General features: G+C 39.3%; 1 protein-coding gene across 1 annotated transcript in view; it reads left to right on the plus strand.

The window, feature by feature from the left end:
* SCUBE1 (signal peptide, CUB domain and EGF like domain containing 1) overlaps positions 1-21,852 on the plus strand; it is a gene marked incomplete at both ends in the record, with an annotated part of 186,327 nt that overhangs the window by 81,425 nt on the left and 83,050 nt on the right. Inside the window, one exon of the mRNA XM_082279696.1 lies at positions 16,788-16,913. Coding sequence (XP_082135822.1) covers positions 16,788-16,913 — 126 coding nt within the window. The remainder of the gene's footprint in view (positions 1-16,787; positions 16,914-21,852) is intronic.

The raw sequence follows: 21,852 nt of genomic DNA on the forward strand, positions 1-21,852 counted from the left end.
GACAGACTTTTTAGCAGGGCCTGTTGCAATAGGACAAGAGGTAATGGTTATGAACTAGTAGATTCAGACTAGATATGAGGAAGAATTTTTGTGTGTGAGACAAAACTGACGTGGTAGAAGACTGTTCTCCAGCATAGTGAACATATTCAATCATCTTTCAAAATATGTTCATCTGACTTCATGGTGGCAAAGCTGCAGTCCAGCAACAAACTCTCTTTGAAAGGCTGAGGGAATTGAGGCATAGGGACATTGTCACTGCATTTAATGTCACGTGTCCAGAAGTCAGATAAATTCTGACTTCTAGGGGAGTTTATTTCTCTCCCTTAACCATGCAGTGAGAAAAGAGACTACATTCCTTCTACAGACAGAAACTATTTGAGATGGATTGTAAAAATACAGACTTCCCTCTTTCACATCCCTTAGTTTCTTTGCAATTACTACTGTAATCTAAGTAGTCTCAAATTTGGGTTTATTGTTTGTTCATGTAAAATGCAGCTGGTTTACAGATTTCTGGGAAGCAATGTTTTTGCTGTGAGAAGTAGCAATTAAAATCACTGACTTAACTGGCCTTCCTATTAAAACAATGCTATTTAATTTTCTTCAAACTTCTTTATTATCCTTGGAATCAGGAATTGCAGAATGGCTCAGGCTGGAAGGGACCACAGAGGTTCATCTGGTCCAAGCCTCACCTCAAGCAGGGCCAGCCCAGAGCACAGGGCACAGGATTGTGTCCAGATGGTTCTGGAATATCCCCAGTGAGGGAGACTGCACACCCTCTCTGGTCTCTGTTCAGGGCTTGCTCACTGCACAGGAAAGAAGTTCTGCCTCATGTTCAGGTGGAACTTCCTGGGCATCAGTTCCTGCCTGTTAAAAAACTTCTGAAGATATTGAAAACAGACATAATTGCAGAATCATTTCGTTTGGAAAAGACCTCCAAGACCATCGAGTCCAACCTGTGGTTGGTCCCCACCTTATCAACCAACCCAGAACACTGAGTGCCACATCCAGTCTTTCCTTGGATGCCTGCAGTGATGGGAATTCCCCCACCTCCCTGGGCAGCCCCTTCTATTGCCTGACAGCCCTTTCAGTGAAGAAATTCTTCCTGATGTCCAACCTGAACCTGCCTTGACACAGCTTGGGGCCATTTCTCTTGTGCTATGCCTCCTCCTGGATTGCAGGAGGTCTGTTCTGTTCCCCATCCCTGTCTGCCAGCTCAGGGTGCTGGTCACCCTGAGGATGACTGGTGTTACTATTAAAGACTGAGGCAGAGAAGGCAGTAAGATCCTCAGCCTTCTCCTCATCGTTGGTTTCCCTCTGCGTCTGATAAGGGAGGGAGATTTTCCTTGGCTCTCCTTTTGTTGTTGATAAATTTATAAAATCACTTTTTATTAGCCTTCCCAATTAGTATCAACTAGCAATGAGCAACCTCAATAATGCTAGAAAGCTCTGGCTAAATTAGGTTTGTTTTCTGGTTTGGGCTTTCTTTGACACTATTCCTTTAACACTGATTCCTTGTGTCTCTGCGTGGCATAGGAATGCACATTCATTTGTCCTAGCTCCTAGAAAATGAAGTTTATCACTTGAGGCCTTTGACCTTGTCTGAGAGGATGAGAAATTGCTCCACTTCCTCAGTTTTAAACTCTGAAAAGTTGTTACAGAACCAAAGAAGTCAATATTAAACTAAATAGAACACTTTCCATTGGTAACAAATCTGTCCACTACTTTTTTGTCTCGAAAAGGTATCTATGCAGAAGTGATCATTGAAAAGTAATCCTTCTCAATTTGTGCTGAATTAGCCATGCCAGGCTATCACAACCCCTGTTGTATAATTTTCAGTGACAACAGGAGTAATTTATCCAGAGTAACAATAAATGAATCCATTGTGCATTCACAGTGAAGCAATAGCTGCAGTAATCATTCAACAAGCAGTTTGCATCATCTTAGAAGAAGGAACCTGTTAATTTTCTGTCCAAACAGGCAATTTCTTTCAGAAGTCCTTTCATGCAATTTCCTCAGGGACTTCTTCTAGGACGACTTGTCATCAAGGACTGTAAAATAATTTCCCAGTTTCATTTTTGTTCTGACATTAGTGGCTTAGTTCAACCAAGTCAATCACAGGGGTTTTTTCTGTTCAGATGGAGACCTCTTCCTCGCTAGTCCTTCATTAAGGAAATTAAGTGGTGGTTCTGTGCTGAGTAAAATGACTGCCAGTGATTATTGTGTTGTGCTGTCCCTTTTGGATCTGAAGGCTCTTGCAACATCATAAATTCCATGCAAAGAGCAATGACTTCTAAATTATCAATCTAAGCTTGCTCAACATTTCATCAAAAACCCCTCTTTGGTAGGAATGTATGTGCAAATGTCATCTTAGAAAAACACATTAGTGCAAAGACTCTCAGAGAGTACTGTTTATTTATAAGATTATGTGGGTTTACCTAAAATTACTCTTAGATTCCTTATTATTTCCAAATTGCCACCAGTAAAAGTTGCATGCAAGAGAGAAGACCTGGAAGACGAGTCAGGGTCAAAAGTAACAGCAAGCCTCTCAGTACTTACGAAATCTGGCAATTACCATAGTGGAGGGAGAAAGTAGAGTGGCTGCCAGTAGGGTTTCATAACAGAAGGAAAAGCCCTGTCCTTTCACTCACGCCATGAAGTTGGAGATGGAAGTCCAGTGGCATCACTGTGGAGCAGCATGTTATAAATCACGTGAAATGGCTTCCTATTGCTGAGAAGTTCACTGTTGTTAGACTGGGATAGGACATACCCCCGTTAGCAGATGTGCCAGACCTACAAACCTGCATGTGTGACTTGTGAAGGTGAAGTCATAAAAGCAGTTTCAAAGATTTGCAGTCACAGGGGAAGAGGAAAGGCTTCCTGGAGCAGCTCTGAGGAGCTTAGGGAGTGCTGTCCCAGCTTTGCTTTCTGGCACCTACCACTTGGCTGGTCTTCTTCATCACTTTTGGCAGAACAAGTTCTACACAAAAAGGGAGCACTTCCAATCTGGTAAACACAAATCCTAAAGTATAATTGTGTTCTCTTCCTTGGCTGGCCAAGTGACGTGGGTGGAGCTTGTTGTGTGTATGTTGTGTTTAATTCAGATTATGGTACCCTGTAATTTTTAAGGATGTGGATTACCATCAAACTGGATTTTTAAATTTGAAGTCAGGCCCAAGTGTGTGTTCTTTGCCTCTTTCATTGTTTCAGTGAGTGTAGAAAAAAGCCCATGAGTGATGCCCAAACTCAACAATACAACATCTATTAAAATGACATACAGCCCACACCCTGTGGGAACTTCCCAGGTATACAAATAATTCCAAGTTATGGTAATAACACAGCCAGATAGAAACATACTGTTAAACCCACAAAGAACTTCACTTCATGAGGACTCAAGAATGCTAAACTCATCCAGTATCTTACCTGGAGCCTGAAACTCCTGTTTGTATTGCAGGTTGTTTGCCCAGTACTTTGCTTCTAAACATACAGAGTTTCCAGTGTTATTCTTTGCTGGATATTGATAATGATGGCCCTTATGCCAGTGGCAGAGAGGAATGCTTATGGTTTTTTTGGTCTGATGTCACCCCACAAGCAGCCTGGGCACACAGAGCTGTGGTGAGAATGTAGTAGATGAAATCAAGCCTTCCCACAAAACTGTATTAGAGATCTTGGAAAGCGTACATGTTTTCAAGCCAAGAACTTTAGTGACATGTGTGCAATTGTCATGTCATGTCACTGAGGAATATGGGAAAACTCAGTGGCACACCTTTTTCTGGTGAGCCTGAAGGCTCTAGACAATGACTGGTTCTGTTTGCTAGCCTTTCCACTTATTACTCCATTATCCCACTTTTTCAGTGTTATCTTCTGGGTTTTTTTCCTGTTTTTCTGGGTGCAAGGAGTGTAGCTTACTGGTATACTCAGCACACTGCCTTCCATATTCCATATCCACTCTAGATCACTTCCAGCACTTCATCAAAAACAGCTTTGCTTTCCTTCCCTTTATGGGACTTGCCTTTCCTTCTCCAGCATGGACTGTTAACCCTGTCTCCTGATGGCTCATATGCTGAGTGCCAGCATTATTGCTCATGCTCCCTACAGGCCTCTGGCTCAGTCACAGAGACTGACTGTCCCTTCATGCCTGTCCAGCCTCCATCAGCTCCTTATTTTGCCTCTAGGACCCAGCTCTCATCTGCTTTCTCCATCTGAGCAATGCCCACACACTTAACAGCTTTCATTTTTCTCTCAGCCAAGGATCTGGCAAGTTTCTTAGCAGAGGTGTGTCACAAAAAGTCTTCTCTGTCACCTCCATGGTGATGAAAGAACAGCTGTAAGACATACTTGCTAGCTTTTGTTTTGCAGGTTGTGGTCAAAAAATGTGTCATTAAACATTTTCAGTTGTGGTCAAAAAATGTGTCATTAAACATTTTCAGTGCCATCTTTGAGAACATTTGAAAAATAATTTTGTGACCTAAGTGTAGGGCAAATACACCCATTCAAGTGGAAATTGTGTTCATGTAGAGGTGCACGAATCCTCGCAGAGGCCATAAAAAACGGAAGTTTTAATGAGGTTTTAGCATGATGTAGTTTGCTTTATTTTTGTGATAGTCCAGCCACAGTAAAAATTTTATGTATTCTAAATGGCCACTATGGACTTTAGGGCTCATCTTCAGGTTTCTTTTCAGCAAACATTCCTAAGATGGAAAGATCCTTCTCTTTTGAGAAGCACCAGTAGTATTTGGAATATGTTAACATAGGGAAGTTTAATTTTTTACTTCATTCTGCTTCTGCCTTAAAAATGGTACAATTGTACAGGATCAAATGGAGTAAATTCCATCGGAGGATTCAAGGGACAGAAAAAAAGAATTATTTAGGTAATCCCTGATTATTGTAAAGAATTTAATTTTTTTATTCAAATTACTGGTGAAGGAGAATAATATTGTAAGTACTGGCATATCTTTTAAAATATGTCATCTCAGTAGCTTTCTTCTCTCTTTGGAATAAAAATTACAGAAGATTTTCTCAAAGATTTGTATAAGAACAGTTATCACATTGAAGTGACCCTTACGTGTTGCATGCATTCCAAGGTAACCTAAAAGCAATTAATACTAAATGTCCTTTCAGTCACAGAGTTCAGCAGAGTTAGGAAACTGTTGCTTAATAAGACACATGTACACTTTTAATACTTACTTCATAAATTAGGCATATAAACTTCCAATGGCCTTGAAATGATCTCAGAGGAGTTCAAGAGGCTTTTACCAATTCATCAAAACAATTGGTTTGTTTTGTTGACAGCTGTGCAGGAGTGTTGATCTGAGGGACTGGTAAACTGGGAATTACCGTTCAGCTTTCAGCCTATTGAGGCCAACTAGGAAATTACAAAAGCAGAGACTTTCTTTCCAAATCTCAGGCAGGTCAGAAGGGAAGAGAATCATAACATTTCCTTCCAGGAATTTGTCTTTTATTCCTTCGGCTTAAGAGATAAAGAGTGGTGTTTGGATACTGAGAAACAGATTTCACTGATTGTTGTTTTCTGGGGAATTTGGTGAATAGCCCCTCAGATAAGCTGGGTTAGGCCATCAGCTGCTGTATTAAAGCCTTTCCACAGAGCTTTCTAAACAATTTCTAAATGTGTTGAAATCTAGAAAGAATGTGGAAGCTCTTTTTCCATTAAAGAGAACCCAGTCAGTGTTAGCATTTAAACTGAAGTGATTAGCGGAATACTTTAAAACATTGCAGAAGCTCTAAACAGAAAGGGAAAGAATTGGTTCCCGCCATCTCCATATGTTGTTCCTCTTTGCTGGGTCACAATTCCTATAGGATTTCCACAGTAACAAGTGGAGAGCTGAAGGAGCTATCCTAAATGAGCAAGCATTATCTCTCTCTTTAGAGGTAGAGAGAAAAGCAGTGAGAAATCAAAGGACAGTGTAAAACCACGTGTGCAGGAAAAGATTCAAACATCTTGAATTTCCTTTCCTAACCAGCACAAACTTTCCACTGTAAATGTGGCCATAGGGCTAACTTCTTGTCTTTAACTCATAGACCAGTCTAATTCAGCTCAAGAGCTTGGAATTGCATCATCTCAGTAAATTCATGTTACTGCTTAAAATCCAATTAGTTTTCTGCTGTCTTTGCTGTAATTAACCCTACTAGCCCTTTGGTCTAACTTTGTGGGGCGACACATTCCTCATCTCCAACTCACACCACTCCTTTCTTCCTTTCCTCCACACTTTTCTCTTACACATGTACTTTTTACTACCTAAAGGCAAGGAGAAGGAAGCAGGAGGTTTTCCATCCCCCCCTTCAGCCTCTGACCCTAGTAAAGGTATATGAAGAAAGGTCCAAAAGATATAAACAAGCCAGTGCACAGTACATTGACCTTTACTTTATGTAAAAAACACCGAGCAGCACGTTCAGGGCTCCCATTTGCACATCACCATGAGAGTCAGGACAAAAGCGTAATGTTTCAGAAGGGCTTCCTAATTATTTGCTATATGACTCTTAAAAGTCTCTGCAGTCAAATCTTGCTGTGGTAAAGGTTCCATTATTTATGAACTGACTTTGTGTAGGAGTTCTATCTACCATTTTGCTTTGGCCATTGAGGTTTTAAACTGAACAGTGTTTTCCGACTGTTTGGTAACACATCTAGTGTTGAAATCCTGTTTCCCCCATTTGTACAGAATCAGAATAGCTTCCTGTTATTATGTGACTTAAAAAGCCCAAGTTTCCCACTACAGACAACTTTAACCTGCTGGCTTGAAATTTATATTGATTCTGTCGCTAGTCTAGTTGCTTTTGTTATGAGTCTTTTAGGTGAATGAGCAGGGTTCTGTAAATTTAATTGCAGCAGATGTTTCTCTGGGTTTTCTCTCTCTCATTTCACTCTGGATTTTAGTTGTTTTTCCTTGGAAAAGTACATGAAAGGGAAATCCTTGTATAGTCAAATGTTTGTTTTACCATCTAAAGCTTGCAAAGGGTCCTTAGCCTGGGCTGATTTCTTCTTGAAGAGCTGTAATTATTCATGGAAAGGGAAAAAAAAGCCTTTGTCACTAATAGGCTTCTTGGTGCTTCTTGTAACAGTCTTTATTATTCCTTTCTACATAATTTTCTATTGATGAGGTGAATAAAGGCTTCCTCTGCTGTTGAGAAAGAAAAGGTAATTGTTCTTTTTTCACATTTACCAATGCTTGTTGCGTTCCTTATGTGTTTAAAGGACAAGGATGCAGAAAATGATGTTATTGATGGCATCACCATGGCAACAGTTCTTTGGAATAACACATTCTGGCATTGTTATTCTGCACACACAAAAAAAAAGGGGACTTTCTTTTAAGCACAAACAGATTATGCCCCTTTTAAATGCACCCATGAACTTTGCTTTTCTGAAGATTTACAGACTGGTTTGGGGCAGAAAGGATTCTGACATCATTTACCTCTCTGTGTACATCACATTATGGTGTTAAAAAAAAAAAAAACACTTTGAAAAAGCCAATGGTTTAAAGAGACACAGTATGGGAAGGATACATAAACATTTCTTTGATCAGAAAGACAAAAAAAAACTTGAAAGAATTTTGAAATTTATGAGGTCTAGCACCAGACTCACTAAATAATCAATCAAGAGACAGACAAAACTGGAGGACCCGAGCACTCTGAGCTTATTAAAGTAGTTATTTAGTTATGACAATACTCCAGATAACATAGCTTTTACTCCAGGCACTACACACATCTTAACACATTTTGATAGGAAATCAAATTGCTTTGTCAGAAGGCAGTTTGCAAACATATATTTTGGCTTTCATATTTGGTCTTCCCTTGTCCTCAAGTATGTAAAATCCTTCTATATTAGCATTTAGGAGTGATAGCATTTTATAAGGCACGGTATAATTGTATTCTTTTTGACTCCACTGCAGTTCTGAAATGGATTACTTTATTTCTCAGAGTCATCAATGACATATATCTGTGGTTTTGTAAGAAAGAAGAAGGGAATGTATTGAAATTCAGCATGTTTGAAATCCATTCTGCTCTCTGTGGTGCTTTTTCTGGCACTCAAGTGCACACCTTCCTGTTTGACTTCCCCAAGGAACAAACTACCTCCTACATGCCAATGGTGCATGGAAGTGGGCTGTACAAACCCTGGGACTTGAACACTTTGCACCTAAGAAGGACCTGTGTTGTGTGTAAATGTACCACTTAAATATACCCACAATCTTATTTTTGAGAGAAACTGTAGTTGACTCTCTGGCTCCAAATACACTGTTAAAATGTTGGTTCTAAGTTGCATGTGACTTTTCTGGAAGTCGCCACAGCTGGTAGAAATCAGCTGTTTGTTTGTTGGACAATAACTTTGACCACTGGATTTTTCTGCTCTCAAAATCTTGATGAAAATGTGAAACTCTGGGGACTATAGCAGGGCTACAATTGGATGTTGCTTCACATTCAGCTTTCCAGCTGAAGTGACTCCTGAAAAACTGAACGGGAAGCTGGAAACTCTACTGCTTTATCCTTTATCTCTGACAAATGTAACCACCTTAGTGCTACAGGGTCCTTTCTGCAGGGGGGCAAGTTGAGGAATTCCTTAACACCCAGTCAGTGTTTTTTTTATTTTATAAGGAACAAAGTGGCAGAATGAACTTTAGATCTTGATTATGTTTAGTCCTACTACAAAAATGATAATCCTGATGTAAGATTATTTGATCTGTACTCTGTATTTACCTGGAGAAAAGTGAACAGCCTTCATTCCTTGCACAACATATTTTGGAGTTTAAATCAGTTATATATGCATTAGTACATATAGAATCACATATAATTATGAATATTCATTATATATAAAAATTGCTACATATATATAATGACTCATACATCTATTACAGTACATGTTATATATAGATACATATACTATAATGTCCTGTATCATTTTGCTAATTACATGATTTTGCAAGAAGTTGTGAAATTGTCCCGGGAAGAGTTTGGGATGTGAAGGAGTTCCTGCAGATCAAAAACTGTTGTTGAAATAGTTACTGTTATTCCATCTATCTGAATATACTCTATATGTTTGAAAAAGTGCCCTAGAAATAGTTACCTTCAAAATATTTTATTAGAAATATTTCTAGAAACCAAGTCTGTCTCATGTCAGTTGTGCAGATTGCAGAAGAAGGAAAAAATTGCAAGATTTTAGTTGGGTTTTTTTAATCTTATCCTCCCATCTCTTGCCTTACCTTTACACAAGTGATACTATAGTGATTTAATTTTTGCCTGGAATTTGTTCAAAACCTTCTCAGGAAACAAAAATGAAAAGCCATCTTTTCCATTAATTTTTAAATTTATGTTTGTGAGAAGTGCTCTCTGAGATTATTTTAAGTCTTTTTATTGGAGACCTAAAAACTTTGCTACATCTTTGTGAGAAGTTTTACTTGGTAGAGGTGGTGAATATTTAATTAAATACTGAATTTTCCTGTGACCAGGAAGGGAAAAAATATTTTCTTGGCATTTTCTGACCTTTGGCTTTACAGTTTTCCCATGTTATGAACAGGTACTCAAAGAGAGACTTTAGAAAAGAGTGAGACAAGTTTTCCTAGCTGTAGTATGCTAAGAGGCCCAAAGACCTCATACGAATATTGAAAAAAGAACCGTGCAAGTTTCTTATTCTTGTGCCAGCTCAGGATTTCTTTGTGTTTCCTGAAGTCCTGCTGTTGTGTGAGAGTGTTTTGAGATCCCAGAGTGGGCTGAGGTGTGGCTGGGTGGTTGTACCACCACCCCTGCCCAGCTGAAAGTGTTGGAGCTCGTGGTGATGTTGTCCTTTACTGGCTCTGCTGTAGCACCACAGCTCTGGTGCTCAGGATACCCAAACGACTCAAGGTTTATTAGCTCCCACCAAGGCACCAAGAAATAGGAGACTGGCGGTCGAGACTCAGATGCAGAGAGAGTGCATTTGTCTCCTCTGCCTGCTGCACAGCCTTGTCTGCCCTCAGGGTCACCTCCATCTGCCAAGGGACATCGTGTGGCAGCGACTCCCCAGAAACCTCCCTTTTCTTTTGCTTTACTTTACTCTTTAAGGAATTGCTATTTCAAGATGAAGCAAAATGAAAAGCAGGTTGTATTATTGACTGGGTTTTGTTTCTCTTTCCTTTCTTGTCCTTACCTTTTTCTTCCCTTGCCGTTTATTCCCCTTTAGCGTCAGATGCCAAGTCTATACTGGCAGAGCCTCACAGTTAATTCTGCCAGAGCAGCAATGACACACAGGTTCTGTGCAGAATTTTTTTTTTAAGATAATCCATATCTATCTATGTGTGAGAAGGTAACAGAGACTCTTGGAAAGAGTTTCAGTGATCCTGAGCTTCTCTTGGTAGCTGTGCAATGTGGGAAGCAGACTGAGACTGCAAACCTTCTTACATGTGTTCCCCAAAAAGCCATGATACAGTCACAAGCTGGTCACAACCAGCATGGGATGGGTTTCAGCCAGTCTTCTTTATTCTCTTCTTTGTCCCATGGGAATTGATGACATTTTCTGGCAATTTTGGAACCTGTTTCCTTTCCCTACTTCCATGGTTTCTCTCTCAAACTTGGTCCATTCATTCTTGTCATTCTCCTGAAACCACAGCACCTTTGCAGAACTGCAAATCTGTGCTCTTACTGCTGGCAGAATGAAGTTATGTTTCTGATACATGCCCATTTCTAAATGTCAAGACAAAAACCCTCTCCATGTGGTTTTCTGGCTGCCACTCAGAGCAGGAACATCTTGTCAGAGATCAGACTGCAAGTCTGCCTGCTGAAGATGCTGGCCCTAAGCACATTTTAGATCCAAACTGAAAAGACATGTAATTGCTAAACAAACTTGAATTTGTTTATTTTATAATATACCAGCAGCTGTTTTCTTGTACTATGTCCAGGATTTCTCCAGACAACCTACTTAATAGTGTAGAATTCTGTTTCCTTGGGTCAGTTTGCCTGCTTTATTTGTTTTCTTTTCAACCTCTGTTGGGGTGAATGGTAGTCACTGAAACAACTATTTTTTCCTAAAGCTTTAGGCAGAACCAAGCAACTTATTCAGGAATGAGGATTGAAAGAAAATTTTGTGTTCATTAAGTTAACGTTATGAAAAACATTGGATTTTTACATAGCTGATTACATTTCCAGCATGCCCAATTGGAGGTTTCTCACTTAGCTCTGAAGGTGTGTTCCTAGATGGATGCTTTGTACCCGTGGCATTGTGATCAGCTGAGGAAGGGCACCTGCCTCAGTCCATTAGTTTCACCCTCCATTTTCTTGCTGAAGAGAGAAATCTTGGTGGGTATTTTGATCCTCAAGAAAGGACATTCTGTTTTGAGATATAAACATCTCTCACTGGGGAGCAGAACTCACCCAGACATTCTTCACATCCAAGAATCAGGTTCTTATTAGGGAGCCAGAAGTGTCCAGACAATCTGATGCAACTGTGCAGCATAAAGGTCAGATCCAGTCTGGTGGAAAACAATCCTTTGGCTTTATTGGTCCTAAGATCTGGCCACATATATTTGTTGACTCTAATTGGGTCGTTTAGCCAAATGGTGATTTTCATCACCCTTGAGATGCACATGAGATCCTGGTGTTAGAAGGCAAAGACAGGGACACTCCCAGGTGTAGATGGGGAGCTGCTTTCCACAAGCCAGACAAAAAGTTAACAGTCTGTTTTTATATGACAAAAACTTACATGCATAATGTACCATTTGGCTTAGAACAGCCAGCTCACATTTTCACTAACGTCATGTTCCTGTCTCCATCAGAAACTTGGTGTCTTTTGGTTGGCTTCCATTTCTCACAGAGTAAGAGCTCTGTGAGAGGAGTTGTCTTTGTCAGTTTTCTAAATTGCCTGGTCATTGACCAGTGTGTTTTATTGTAGCACTGTAGTTTCTTACACAATTTTTAAAATGACAACAAAAAAGAAATTCTACAATGTTAATGGTTTACAAAATAAATAAAATGAGAATGCTTGTTTCCTCTTGTGTTATTTCCTCTCTCTGCTGCTGAAGATGTATCTTGTATCTTATGTATGGTGCAACTTAATAAGAGATCTCACTGTGTACCTTGTGTGAAAATTAACTTATCAACAAAAAAGGGAATGTGATTATGCAGTTTCAGGATTGAGTGTAAATGATGCAGATGCTACTGGATATGTCAGTGTGCATGTATGGGTTAAGTTCAAGATTTCTTGTGTTTTCTTAGCACATTCAAGCACATGTAGTCTGACAATATTCTGAAAGTTACTGATGCAATTTAAAGTAGTCTTTTCCAGATCGTGTTTCAAATCAGCATGTTTATTTGAAAGTTATAAAACTAGCAGCAATATAAATACAGTGTAGGTGAAATCATGGCAATGTAGAGGATAATCTAAGCATATATGGTGAGCCACATGGTAAAATAATTGCTGAAAGTCTTAATTAAGATGAGAACAGACAGTGTTAATGAGAAATAAAGGCTGATCCGTGCTTTAGTTGTCACAGTCAGCCTGATTTAAGCACTTTCAGGGCCATTGAGCTGAAAACATTTTTAGAGCATAGTACAATGGAGAGGCCATTATATCAGACTGAACATTTTGCAGAACAGCACTATTAAGAGATTTGTGATAACTAGATGGTAGACTGGATTAATGTAGTAGACTCCCATCCAAATCTCTCCTAGGCCAGGAACAAAAATGAGTGTGGATTGTGGGTATACATAACAGTGGCTGTCACTCTCCCATGAAGAGTCTTTTGTAACTTAAGAGTCAGAAAAAATCCAGGAAGGCAATAGAAGAGAGTTTCTCAAGTCATATCTAAAATGCTGAGAGAGGATTTAGTTTAATTAGATTAGTGTTTTCCTTTCTTAAGTGGCATTTCTCTTCCTGTTTATATTTTCCATTGGATTTTGTTTTGCTGTCTGTAAGGTGAATTTGCTGAGAATGTGTCTGTGTTTCAGAAGTTTATTTTACTCTCTGCCAGCACTGCCGAAGAGACATGCACCCATTCTATTGCTGGCTTTAGAGATTACCATGAGTAGCAGCATATGGGATTAAGACAGTGCTTTTATTAACAGTTAATATGTAAAACCTAGAACCTTTCAACACTGGACATTTTAGTGTCATGCCAAAATTTTTTTTTTTGGTGTACAGACTTCTCTCTTATCAACACTTAGTCTTTCCCTTCATTTGGGAGCCATAGTTTTCCACTTGACCCATAGTCCCATCAGTTCTAGAAGCTGGGACACACTGAGCACAGCAAAAATCAAGACAAGCTCCTTGTGTCCAAACCAGAGTGAGGCAGATGTGCACACAATGGGAGAGAGAGGGGGGTCGCAAGTTCTGTAAATAATTCTGTAAATACATTCTGGTTAGGGCTTGGATGGAACATCCATGGTCTGATACTTTGCCCAGGCTGTGCAACATGCTGAGGCAAAACTGCTGTGGGCATAATTCTGTACTGACTTAGGAGAGGCCTCACATAGTTCCAAGGGTGATTTCCCTCGCAGTCCTGTTTCTGCACTACTTTAGTCAGCTCAAGGAAGGGGCACCATGGGAAGCACAGGGCACCTCTTAGTGCCAGGAGCCGTCTGCTGAGTTGGGGCTGATGGTGATAAAAACTTCAAACACATAAATGAGCAGCAGAATCACATGAACTTTTTCCATGATCATGGCTTTTTTTATTTGAATGAGTAGTTTTCCACCCCTTTCTACAAATAAAGCTGTTTGGCCTTGATTGTGGCAGTGGGGCTGGAGCGCACTGCCCACCTCCCCCTTGGGTCACTCGTTGTCCTGGGACTGAACACCAAGGCAGGCACAGAGAGGCTTAAATCCCCCTTTAACATTAGGGAAGGTTTTCTCACGCTGTAACTCACACTCTGTGCCCCTTATGGAAAAAGCATGTGCACATTAGGTGGCTGCTAAACATTTGCTAAAATGTTGCAAAGCTTTCCTTCTCAGGGGGCAATAGTGAGGAGAAATGATAACTGCAGCATCTCACTACTCCTGTGGCAGCAGAGTGTGAACTCATCAGAGCAGTTCTTTACTACCAGCAGTGCACCTTCTTCCAGTATAGGAAAATACTGGAGGTGGTTTATGTATTTCTAGTTAAATTTAAAGTTTGGACTGCATCCTGCTGAAGAGAATACTGAACAAAGTCATTTTAGGAGTATTTTTCTCTCCTATTTATATGCATTTGTATTGAAACCAAGATTACTACTAGAAAGGTATTTCGCATATTTTTGTAATTTTAGTGCTGCTTATGTACCATTAAAGCTTCAGTATTGTCTGAAGAGTCAACTTGCAAAAAAGTAAATGTTGTCAATGGTGATTCATAAATTATTTGTGTACGTAGATTGATACAGAAGACATCTGGACAAATGCCGTATTTGCTGAAAATTTAGAATTTTGAATGATTAAAACTATTTGCAAATTAACATAATTTTGGGTTAGATTGCATTTTTTAGCAAGGTAAAATATAAATTTGCTGCATTCTTATTTCAAGAATTTTTTCAGGCAAAAAAGGTTTTATTTAGGAATTTTTTTGTAATCTAATTTTTAGGGATTTTGAAAAATACTGAAATAAAAATGAGAATTTTTGTTGTACTTGAGCTCCTGCTCTTGACTGAAAAATAGTGGTCTTTCATTTCAACAGAAAAAACCTTATATTTTCTAAAATAATGATTTTCAGGCTCAGGAGATCTCTATGAGTGTTCTCCTGCTAAACATGGAACTGAAATAGTTTTTCCTACAACTCTGATTAATACAATAGCTGGAATAATTAATACAGTAACTAAAATATTATGGTCTCACACACAAATACCAGGATCACTTTTGTTTCTAAATGTAATGATTTTGATCTTCGATTTCTCCCAATATTTTTAGCAGTGCAAGATTTCTGTACTCCCATAAAGGCAGATATTCAGTATCTGCAAGTAAGCACTGAAAAATCACTTGCTTGATTACACTTGTGGGCCATTAAATATCTGCTTTCATCTCTATAATTCCTCTCTTCTCAGAGCCTGGGCAGTGGGACTCAATCAGCCATGTGTTATCTTTCCCAGATCCCTTTCGGAGCATAGCGCAGTGCACAGGAATGCAGTTTGTCAAACACATTGTGTCTGAAATCCTTTGTTGGGAGAAGTGGAGAGAAAGAGATTATAAAATGCCTCAAACCCTTCAATAAGGCCATTCCCAGGTTTCTTGTATCTGTTCAGCCAAACAAAGCGTTCATACCTCACTTTGATGTGTAGGATGGTGTATTTTAGCATATAGTATGTATTGTATCTCAGAACAGCATCTGTTGTCCAGGCTGCAGTTTACAAAGAATAACTCACTTGATTATAGTAACTTACTATGTTTTGGCACGTTTTTAGGCTCAAGGACAACACAGAGGGGAATTTAGAAGAAATAAATATATCTGTTGTCTATAATGTTGGTTTTTATACATGGTGAGATTTAAGATCCTGGTGTGTTTTGGAGGAGGGGTGAATAAAAATACCCAAACAGACTGGTGATGTATGTTTTTCATTACTCTGCTAATACAAACCTCTCAGAGGTAAATCTGAGCAGTGTGAATAACTTCTTGAAGCTGTTAACTTCTGTCACCCTGAGGCAATCCCTGACTGACTTTCTGTAGCATTTCCTCCTCAAAATTCTATACACAAAAAACATTTACTTACAATACACTGGCACTGTAGGTTTAAGTTGAACATTTTGCACTGGAGTAGTTTTGAGAAACTAGCCTAGAATGAATAGGTGGGAGTAGACACGTTGCCAAGTGCCAAATGAGTTGCAGAGTCCACCCTGATGTTGCTTACAGCAGTGGTTTGGGCAACACAGGCAGTTTTCAGCATAGCAAGCTGAGTTACAATGTGCATTCTCTGCCAGTGTACTCTGAGAGAATTTGTCCTTTACAGGTCAGATATCCAAGGGGAAGTCTGGGAAGGCTTTGTAATGCAAATCTAGCTAGCCTTCGTTCACACAAGGAATGTTAGATGCTGACCCATAAGAAGTGAGTTCAAGATTTCTGTGAATATGTGGGATTTGAATTAACGCGGTAATGAAAGGCTCTAAGAATATAAGGTGCATTCAGTATCTAAATCACTGACATGGTTTAGAAAGTTAAAATTGTCTCTGCAATGATTAAAAGAGAGCTGGTTGATACTTTTCCTTGGCATAAACATTAGCAGGAATCCACCCATGGCACTTGGATGTTTGTTGAACAGCTGGTGTGTTTTGTTTAATAGAGTCAAAGAGAAAAGTGGTAGTAGGTTTGTTGGCGATGTGCTGTGTTTATGGTGGATGACAGGGAATTGAGATGTAAAACAAATAGCAGAGGAACAGATCCAAGCAAAAATGCTTAGTTATACTATTTGGCAGATTTTGCGTGTTAGAAAATATAAAGCACATTAACAGGGAAATAAAAATGCACCGGACAGTAACAGCCATTGAATTTACACAAGGAAAAAATAACTGTGAGATCACTTATTCAGCTCTGTGGGACAGACAAGTTCCTGGACTATCCTTTAAACCCATGATATTTTCATGAAAGATTAGAATATAGATACAGAACAGAGAAATCCCAAGTTTCTACATGAAGCAGAGACACACAAGGCTTGTATTTGCCCCAGAGCATGTTTGTCTTTTATTACACTGTTTTGTTGACTATGTATCTCTTTTCAGCTCTGTTTTTTCATCTTGTGGGACACGGTCCAGATGAAAAATAAAAGTTACAGATAAAATTATTGGAGGATTGGATATGCATAATTATTTTGTAATTTTATTTCAATACTAATATTTTCTATTTTTCTTTCCTTTTCCACAGAGGGTATGAACTGTATGAACAAAGATCATGGGTGTGCACACATCTGCCGGGAGACACCCAAAGGTGGGGTTGCCTGTGAATGTAGACCTGGCTTTGAACTTGCCAAAAACCAGAAGGACTGCAAATGTAGGTAGATGAAGATTAAATTTCAAATGCCCCAAAATGTCTTGTTTTCTTCATTGTTGTTATGTTCCAGAAGAAGTTAACTTTGTTTTGGCCAAAGGTGATTTGTAATTTTAGTAATGAGGGGTTTTTTGCTGTAGAAGATGCATTTGGGGATGGGTAAGAGGGATTGAATAATAGAACATTGGCAGTGGCTCAGTTATCAAAACAATAACAACTTTTCTACTTTCCTGTGAATGCAGAAAAGTGAAGTAACAGTTTAATCCAGACTTTCCTTTTAAAGCAATACAAATAAAGCATAGTGGATTCTGACTTGCAATATTTTGAAGGTCCACAAAGGTGTGTGCATTGCTAAGTGTACTAGTGAATTTAATGAGAAACCCACTAGAGCTATCAAATTAAGCGTGTGAGTTCCAATTTTTTTAAAAGACAGGAATGATTGCTCTAGCCTTGATTACACTGCTCACACTCTAGATTTATCACTTGGGAAATGTGCAGCTGCATTATATATACTGTTCTTCAGAGAAAAGCCCAGAGTGGTATATTCTTGAAGCTGTGATGCTAAAGATACAGATACTCATTAGCCCACAAAATTAGAAATTGTTCTGTACAGGTTCAAATAATTGACCTCAGCATCGTCATCTGAAAGCTTCAGAACTGAGTCTTTCTGATGGCTTCAGTGAGTCTTAGATCTGAGTCCAGTAGCTTGCATTCCTACTTGGTAGCTTTGAGAGAGACAAAAAAAGTGCAATCAAACAACATAAAATGTTTGCTGCGTTGCATAGGGCCAATATTTTTGAGACAGTCTTTCTTGCACTTCAGTTTTTTTCTTCCTGAGATCTCCACTCTGTAAACACGCATGGATGATATTATCTCCCAAGTACAAAGTCAAAAGAATCACTTTTGAATGTCATAAAGAAATGCCACAGAGTAATGTACAGCCTGATTTCTGCTCATTATTAAAAGGCTACACATGGCCAAAGGCAAAAGCACAGAAAAAAATGCCTTTATGGTAATTTTCATTCTCAGTGTTTATTAGAAGGGAATGTTGCATGCTGTTAATTGGAGTGCAACATCAGATACATTGGTGAAGTGTGGGAGGATGTTTACTTATGTTGTTATTATTTGTTTCCTCAAATTCTTATATTCTTTGGGAGTTTCAGTATCCTTTTTCATAGATGGTGGCAGGAGGATTAGAGCCTTTTCCGGAACATTATTCCTAAATGCCTTTTAATAGAGTAAAAACTCCAGTTTATTCTGTGCCCTCTGGTGTTCAAATTGTAGCTGGAAGTATAATGAACTTTTGGTGTCAGACCTCTAAGTAGGGACACTGAGTTTTCCAAGGCTGCAGAGCTTACTTTGGAGTACACCAACCTCTAAACCCACAGCACATTCTGCAAGTATGATCCAGAGTCTTATTTAAAATAATTACTTCTAGTCCTTCCAAATGCAAAGAAGTACAGAGGTGTAGCCAGATAGCCTGGGACAATAATTGTGAGATTACAGCAGGCTATTTATGGAAGCCTAATTCTGAAACCAAATCTCAACTTTTAAAAAAACTTTTTCACAGCTAACCATTTCAGTGGAATTGGCTTAAATCCTGAGCTGCAGTCTTGCAACTACTCAGTTTTGCAGCTATGTTGAAGAGCTGGAAAAGAGACACTTCCCACTTGCCAGCCTGGACGGGGTCTGTAGCCCTGTATAATTGGGACTGTGGGGTCTGATACACCCTTGTAAAACCCTGTATCCCTCTCAATTATGCTGGTTTATCATGGTCCTCCAGGAGTCCATGCCTTTCAGGGTTTGTCAGAGCTTGCTGCTCTGGTTTTTGTATGTGAACAAGTGACAGAGAACATAACACCTCTTAGTACACCTAGGTGAATTTTTATCAGCCAGTTTGCAATTCAGTCAGACTGCTGAGAGAGATTTTCAAATGTATTGGCCCAAGGCCTTTGGTAACGATGCAAATCTTCCTCAAAGGAAGATGTTAAAATAAGTCAGAAAGCAGAAACACTTGGAGGAAGGCTCCATGCTTTTTATGCATGCATCACACAATTGTCATGGCATGCTAGTTACATAAGCACATACCATCTTATCATTTACCATGACATGCTGATAAGGCAGTCACTTTTGCTTCATTCAGTGTCCATGATGGTCAGTGCTCATTAAACAGGCTTGTGTTCAGTAGCTTCCTCTCCATAATTTAGTGTCATGCCTTTTCTGCTGCACAGTATTTAAGCTCTATTGTGAACATAAAATTTTTAATCTCCTCGTGGATTTTCCCATGATATTCATTACTGTATTATCAAAGTGCTTTGTAGGCATTTGTAATGTATTTTCAAAACGTTCTTGTCAAGTTAAAAAGTACTGGTTTGCCTATCTTACAAAAGAGAAATCAATATAAAAATATTAATGTCAGTCATTTAGTAGTGATAGGTGATTAACAAGAACTACACAGAACCCAGCTAAGCATTTTCATCAGGTTAATATGATCCAAGCCAAACTCCTGATGGCTCCAGCTGTAGTTGCAAATGCCATGGAGAAAGGAATATAATATCAGTAACCTGTAATAGAAGAGATTCAAGTGACCTGCCAAGCTCTAAGTAGGAATTCCACAGCAAAGGCAGGAATAGGTTAGAGTCTTTAGGGCTCTTTTCACTTTCTGAACAAGACTATTCTTTCTTGACAGTCCATTTCTGATTTGTTACTCACTCTGCAGCAGATGAGAAAAGATTCCCAGCGGTTTCCACAGCCCTGACTTTCCCCAGCTTCACTGTGCACTAAATGAGACAGGAGTGTTTTCTGCGTTTGTCATTGAGGAGAGTTACCATAACACAATAGGACTATGTACAACAAGTCTGGTATTTTGTCGTTTTTGAGTGCTTAAGATTGCAGCCTTAATGGTTTCTTAGTGTAAATTTTAAGTATGCAATTTCTAGTTGCCCAACATGCTAAGAAAACACTAAAGTGTGGAGATTGAAAGGGACCTCAAGAGGCCATCTAGAAGTACACCAAGCAGAATCACAAGGATCCATACGTGTTCCCTCAGATAAGCTGCATCCTTTACATCCAAAGCATCAGTCAACTTCAGCTTCTGGGAGTTTACTGCTACTCCTGTAAACTACTTTAATAGCCTCTGGTGTGCACAAGCCCAGAAGAAGATTATGCTTTGTCAGTAATTTTCACAGGTACTTGCTGGCAGCAGAAAGAAGAATTCAGAGCAGTGAATTTGGCTCCGGAGTATGTTGAAATAAACATGGGAATTTACCTCTTCTTTCTACATCTGCGTCCATGATACATACTAAGATCCTGCTCCTGGGCACGATTGCATTAGAAGTTTTTGATAAACCGAAGATATTTTCCCCAAATATGAACAAACCAGGAGATTTTATGTTCATCTCTTTCTTAGCTGGAAGCTTAAAAATAAGAGGAAATCTAAAGCAGATTCACATACCTGCAAGTTGCTACCTGAAAGAGTTACAAACAAGTAAAAGCTGGATCTTTTAATGAAAAATGCTGGATAATCCTACCTACAGCTCTTTCTATCTGCCTCCTTGGATAATAATGATTTAAGTGAGCAGGAAGGCTAGTGCAAAGTAATTCTAAAAATCCTATCTAGGACTTTTACAATGAAATGCCAACCTACCTATGCCAAATGGCAGCTCTTCAGCTCCTGCTGACTGTGTCCTCATGCTATTTGCTATCAGTACGAAGATCCCCAGAATGTTAAACACATAAAGCCATACTAGAATAAATCATGTCAGCAATGTTGCATGCACAACTTTATCACAGAGAAGTGCCCATATATTTATGTAAATTATGTATTTAATGGCCAGTTTAGTTAAGAAACAGTGCAATTTTTAAGTTACCTGGAATGACAGTATGCTCATTTGAGAAGTCCATCCTACAAAAACACAAAAGATCTGTCTTGTGGCAAATTCTGTGGCATCTGAGCCATAGTATATATTTCAGTCCACATGTGGACAAGATCATGACACTGTTGTCTTGACCAATTTTTTAAGTTACCACATAATAAATGCTAGATTAAATAGTTGGCCATATGTTTTCAAGTACTTCTTGTCATGGGCATGTAGGATGGAAGAACCAGAAAAAGGGTTCTGTGGAACTTCGGAGAAGCACTCAAAACAGGATTTAGGCTGTAGAGTGAGGCTGAATTCTGGTATTTTCTGTCTTCTGGGGAGTATAGTATGGAATATCAATATCAATACTTAGTGGAATATGTACATTAAAATCCTTCCTGTTCCTTAAGATGTCATTTCTCTTTCAGACAGTTGTTTCTCATTTTTTAATCATCCAAATGTCATTTCTAGACTACTCCATATATTTCTCTGGGTGTAAGCACTGGCCCACGTGCCAAGCTGTGTCTCAGGACTGTTTGGCTCAGCCCAGTCAAACTGCATAGATGCTGCTGGTTCCAGTGTGGGCAGGTGGACAGGTTATGCCAGCTGGCATATGCCATTATGCCAGCTGCCAGGGCCTGAAAGATGTCTGGCCAGCCTAGGACCCTGAGCATTGTAGTCACTGAAAAGAATTCATCTGGTTTGAAGGCACTTTGAAGCCCCAGTGTCAGCCCTAAAGCTCTTTATCCACTTGGAGGAGTGTTGGGAGAACAGACTGGTGACTTGGTTGCCAGCACTGGACGTGTCCCACAGAGGGTGTGTGTCATTGTAGGGCTTCTCTGCTGTTGTACAGGACATTTCTCCCACCAAGGGAAAGAGCCCAGCATTTTAACTGCACTTAAGACATACACAAATTCTGAAGCACTGTCAAAAGATGGTGTTACTCTGGTTTTAAATCTGACATGTGGGAATAAAGTCTGTCTGAGTTCTAACAGATATGTGAATATTCTCCTTTGGTTAAAAAAAAAAAAAACCCAAACTTACTGTTTTCCCTCCCTTTCATTTTAACATGATTTATGATA

This window comes from Coloeus monedula (assembly GCF_965178545.1).
Source record: "Coloeus monedula genome assembly, chromosome: 4".
NCBI classification, from domain to species: Eukaryota; Metazoa; Chordata; class Aves; order Passeriformes; family Corvidae; genus Coloeus; species Coloeus monedula.